The sequence below is a fragment of the Oncorhynchus masou genome, chromosome 1, assembly GCF_036934945.1.
Source record: "Oncorhynchus masou masou isolate Uvic2021 chromosome 1, UVic_Omas_1.1, whole genome shotgun sequence".
Lineage (NCBI taxonomy): Eukaryota > Metazoa > Chordata > Actinopteri > Salmoniformes > Salmonidae > Oncorhynchus > Oncorhynchus masou.
The window spans coordinates 29,783,577-29,789,557 of record NC_088212.1 but is presented as its reverse complement, the minus strand read 5'-3'; the positions used below and the strand labels follow the sequence as shown (position 1 = coordinate 29,789,557).

The 5,981-nt window shown below is 43.0% G+C and overlaps 1 protein-coding gene across 1 annotated transcript; it reads left to right on the top strand.

Moving 5' to 3' along the window:
* Positions 1–752: 752 nt before the first annotated feature.
* Positions 753–4,078, top strand: LOC135541641 (E3 ubiquitin-protein ligase NEURL3-like). The gene is made up of 4 exons (XM_064967958.1): positions 753–836; positions 1,838–2,338; positions 2,949–3,134; positions 3,512–4,078. The coding sequence occupies exons 1-4, from the start codon at positions 779–781 to the stop codon at positions 3,664–3,666; spliced, it is 900 nt and encodes a 299-aa protein (XP_064824030.1). The 5' UTR covers positions 753–778; the 3' UTR covers positions 3,667–4,078.
* Positions 4,079–5,981: the final 1,903 nt, after the last annotated feature.

Sequence of the window (5,981 nt, the reverse complement as noted above, 5' to 3'; positions counted from 1 at the left end):
GCGATGGTTAGAAAGTGGAACCTACAATTCTTTGATTAAAAAAAGTTTGAAAGAAAAGTGTTATACACAACTTAACTTTTCACAGGACGTGAACAAAGAAATGATCCAATATAGATAAAGAAAACCCCAGAAGAAGACAACATTCTTTACCTGTCACCTATATAATTGTATTGCTCTGTTAATAATGGAAATTCCAACTCCTGATAATCTCTTCTCCCCTACAGTATGTGAACCAGGTACTGTATGTGGAATATTCTCCAGGCACACAACATTCTGTTGTTTGCATTGTAGGCTGTAGCTACCAGCTGTACATGTGTAGTCATTCAACATGGGGGAATTCCTTATTGTTGAAAGAATAATGTAATGTCTGGTTTAGCAGTAATTATTTTCACATTATATATACCTACTTAAAGAACCTGGTTTATTCATAACTTGAGTAATGTAAAATGACAGTGAAACCACTGGTTGATTTCCCATAGTTTAGTTTTATCATGCTTTAAAAATATACAAGTGTTACTGTTTTCAAAGATCTCAAAGTGTTGGAAAAAACAAAAAATGGTGTTAGATAAAACAAATGAAAACATGGTCTCTTCTGTTAGAATGCAGGTACTTTTCCAGAGTACTGTCCTGCCCCTTAGCCCTCCCATTTCCTTTCCTTGTGATGAGAAATCTTTTGTGTATAAACTACAGGCACGTGGGCAGACAGAGGAGTATAAAGCCTGTGAACACTCCCACCACCTCAGAACTACTCAAACTACTGTAGGTGTACTGTGTGGCTATGCATTACATTATGGATACGAAGAGCAACATGTATAAGATGGTCAGCAGAAGCCTTGGTAAGGATCGTCTCTTCATTGATGAATGATGGCAGCTATGTTGTAATTGTAATAGGAGGAAAGTCTACTTCTAGTATATTTTCATAGATGTAGACCAACCACTTATATTATAAGGGTCTTATGCAAAGTGGATCTTTATATCTACAAACGTTACAATATTTTTCCTTCAATGAATCATGCACATTTACGTCAAGGGATTCTGGTAGGCACAGATAACAGTAAAGCTTGTCATTCACAACACTGACATACTATGTATGGCAGTTACCCATGGATATGGCAGATCCTCGAGGAAGACCAACCTGTCATTTACGATATACAATTAAATAAGAGATTTTCTGGCAACCAGCCATATAATCCATGTTCTTTTTTAAAAGTGTTATTATGGCGAGACTAGGAATTAGATTTACTAGTGACAAGACATCTGCAATCCAGAGGCTTCTCTGGTCCAGGGTGAGAGGGGGCTAAATTATTATTCATGTGAATGAATGATTTCATTTGAGACACAAGTTTAGGACAGGTTAATGGGGGAGATACAATTTAATGTAAGACAAATCAGATAATTGGGCACTGTAAACAGGAATGCGATGTAAACAAGACTCTTCCTTAAAATGTATCTATCAACATAGTGTAACCGCCTTTCTTGCTGGCAGTGTTAATGTTAAAACTAAAACTAAAATAACACTAATATAATCTCATCTCCTCTTTTGCAAGTAACAATCAGTATTTTTATTGATCAGTGAATGAGAATTGCTGTCATTTAAGATTATTTGACAAAAGCCTTTCCTATACCGATGCAATCAACTTTGTTGGCTTGCATAGAATCAATTCCATAAAGCAGTAAAGCAGTTTCAATCTCAGTCACATTCAGATATTCATTTCTATGTTGTTTTGATCATTTTAATCATTATGTCTGTCAACAACAGCTATCTTTTTCATCCCTGACTGAGGTACTGTAGCATTCAAATGATTAGCCCTACTTCCCCTTTTCAAATGTTCTTTAGAACCTGAGCCAGCACACGTTTGTGGACCCCACTGCCTGGGCCCCTTGACCTTCCATAGGGAGGCGGTGGGGGCTTTGGTGAGCCTGAGCCAGGGAGCTAGACGGGCAGACAGGACTGGGGACACCTTCAGACATGGCCTGGTGTTCAGCAGCCGCCCGGTACAGCCCCAGGAGAGGGTGTGTCTGCGAGTGGAGCGGTGTGGGCTGAACTGGTATGGAGCCATGCGTATAGGCTTCACCACTGTACCTCCAATTGCCAGAGACATGCCCTCCATGGCCATCCCAGACCTCACAGACACCCCTGGTCACTGGGCCGCTCCTGTGCCTGAGATATGCTGCCTGGCAGGCTCAGAGCTGAAGTTCTGGGTCTCCTATGGTGGTACATTGTATTTCAGGAATGCCAACGGCCGACAACACAAACTGCTGGAGGGAGTAGACCTCAGCTGGCCCCTGTGGGCCATGATTGATGTGTATGGGCAGACCTGCTCTGTGCTCTTACTGGGTAAGTTCAGAAATCAGTGGAACATGTATGAATGAACAGTCTGTCTATCCTTCTCATTTGATATATTAGTTTAACTTTTTACTGCAGTGGGCTAAATCATTGTCACACAGAGTGATTCTTGGAAGTCTTAAACAAATCTTCTTTGAAACAAAAGTATATACCTCACACACATGGTTATGGGCTTAAAAAAAGAAGACACGTACCATGTCAGATATAGAGTTGAAATGTTACATTTTCAGTTTGCATCCCAATATTATGCTATATATACGTCACTGTCACGACTTCCGCCAAAGTCTGCCCCTCTCCATGTTCGGGCGGTGTTCGGCGGTCAACGTCACCGACCTTCTAGCCATCACTGATCCATTTTTAATTTTCCATTGGTTTTGTCTTGTCTTCCTTCACACCCGGTTCCAATCTCATCAATTACATGTTATGTATTTAAACACTGGATTTTCGTAAGGTTTTTAATAATAATCTTTACTAATTATGAAAAATATTAATATCATTCCACCCATGAGGCCAAAGAGGGCGCTTTTGGTCATTGACTGCAGGAAAGGGCTACTGATGTCCGACTGTCAGGGACTAACTCACATCTGGTTATCTCTTGTAGGTTCGGAGAAGAAATACTTTTTGGGTAATCGAAAATCCTGTCCTGCTCCTCAACGGCATTCCTCCTGTTCTGCTCATCAGAGACATGCCTCGCTCAACATAGACAAATATGTGAATGTGAAGCAAATTTGTGATGACAGCCATGACAGATATCCTCTTCCATGTCCAGCCAATAAGCAGACATCAAGTAAGCGTCATGATACAACAAACTCTATCTTGTTTTAGAACTTTTAAATGAAAAATATCCTTCATGTGAATGCAATTGCTTGATAACTCATCTAGCTATTCTTAAAATAATAATGTTCAATACTATTTCAAACCAAACATTTTTCCAAGGTTAACATTTTACACACATGAACTATTGTTTGGCTAAACATTTATTGAAACATCTAAGCCATGCTGCTTCAAGGACATTCTGTAGCTACAGTACATGTCAGCCTCACACAGGAGTGACCAACCTTTTGGACACCACACCACTAACCACCCTAACTTCAAAGTCATGCCGAGCCGAGTCCCACTTGACCTTACAGGTCATGTAACTGAGCGTATCTGTTCTGATTGCAGACTGTGAGAGTGTAGAGGACTGCGCAGTGTGTATGAGCCAGAAGGCCTGTATCAGCCTGCGGTGTGGCCACCAGTGCCTGTGTCTCCAGTGTGCCACCAGAGTGATCCAAGTGTTTGGAACCTGCCCTCTGTGTCGCCAGAACATCAAGAACTAAACACCCCCAGGCACAGACCATCACATGACAAACTGACATGATGATATGATCAAATGCTGTTAAGGTACAATAAGACTGAGAAGAGGAAGAAATGAAAATGCACAATCTACTGAAAAGATCATTAATGTGACCTGCCAGATATGCTGCTATTGGCATAAATTGCACAAAAAGACTTGAATGTGTAAAGCTATATTTTTTTGTACATGTACTTTACTTGACTGTGGTCTATTACTATAAGAGTGACTTCCTGTGCTGATAACTATTCTGTTTGATATATAACTGTTTTAGGACCATATATCAATCACTGCCTTTTACCCATACTGTCTACTACTGTTATTTAAGACATGTTGTCTGTTGTAGAAAGATATATGTGTTTTTATATGTGTAATAAAGTCCATGAACATAACTGCTACTGGGCCTAGTGTGGTCTGCTCACTTCATGAAGTAATACTTATGCAGCTCACCATGTTACATATTTCTCATTATAAAATGTAATTACAAAGACATTTAATAACACAGAGTTACTGATTATCTGCATGTCAACATATTTTCGGTCTCTGTTTAGGGCCGTATGCTTTTGAATAACCTAGTTCTAGTTCATGTCCACACTCCAGCTCAACCCTAACCACAACACTAACCCTAGCTTCATGTCCACATCCAGGCTCAACCCTAACCACAACCCTAACCACAACCCTAACCCTAGCTTCATGTCCACATCCAGGCTCAACCCTAACCACAACCCTAACCACAACCCTAACCCTAGCTACATGTCCACATCCAGGCTCAACCCTAACCACAACCCTAACCACAACCCTAACCCTAGTTCATGTCCACATCCAGGCTCAACCCTAACCACAACCCTAACCCTAGCTTCATGTCCACACTCCAGCTCAACCCTAACCACAACCCTAACCCTAGCTACATGTCCACATCCAGGCTCAACCCTAACCACAACCCTAACCCTAGTTCATGTCCACATCCAGGCTCAACCCTAACCACAACCACAACCCTAACCACAACCCTAACCACAACCTTAACCCTAGCTTCATGTCCACACTCCAGCTCAACCCTAACCACAACCCTAACCCTAGTTCATGTCCACATCCAGGCTCAACCCTAACTACAACCCTAACCACAACCCTAACCACAACCTTAACCCTAGCTTCATGTCCACACTCCAGCTCAACCCTAACCACAACCCTAACCACAACCCTAACCACAACCTTAACCCTAGCTTCATGTCCACATCCAGGATCAACCCTAACCACAACCTTAACCCTAGCTTCATGTCCACAATCCAGCTCAACCCTAACCACAACCCTAACCCTAGCTACATGTCCACACTCCAGCTCAACCCTAACCACAACCCTAACCACAACCCTAACCCTAGCTACATGTCCACACTTCAGCTCAACTCTAACCACAACCCTAACCACAACCCTAACCACAACCCTAACCCTAGCTACATGTCCACACTCCAGCTCAACCCTAACCACAACCCTAACCACAACCCTAACCCTAGCTACATGTCCACACTCCAGCTCAACCCTAACCACAACCCTAACCCTAGCTTCATGTCCACACTCCAGCTCAACCCTAACCACAACCCTAACCACAACCCTAACCCTAGCTTCATGTCCACACTCCAGCTCAACCCTAACCACAACCCTAACCACAACCCTAACCCTAGCTTCATGTCCACACTTCAGCTCAACTCTAACCACAACCCTAACCCTAGCTACATGTCCACACTCCAGCTCAACTCCAACCACAACCCTAACCCTAGCTGCATGTCCACACTCCAGCTCAACTCTAACCACAACCCTAACCCTAGCTACATGTCCACACTCCAGCTCAACTCTAACCACAACCCTAACCCTAGCTACATGTCCACACTCCAGCTCAACTCCAACCACAACCCTAACCCTAGCTACATGTCCACACTCCAGCTCAACTCTAACCACAACCCTAACCCTAGCTACATGTCCACACTCCAGCTCAACTCTAACCACAACCCCAACCCTAGCTATATGTCCACACTCCAGCTCAACTCTAACCACAACCCTAACCCTAGCTATATGTCCACACTCCAGCTCAACTCTAACCACAACCCCAACCCTAGCTACATGTCCACACTCCAGCTCAACTCTAACCACAACCCCAACCCTAGCTATATGTCCACACTCCAGCTCAACTCTAACCACAACCCTAACCCAAGCTTCATGTCCACACTCCTGCTCAACTCTAACCACAACCCTAACCACAACCTTAACCCTAGCTTCATGTCCACATCCAGGCTCAACCCTAACCACAAC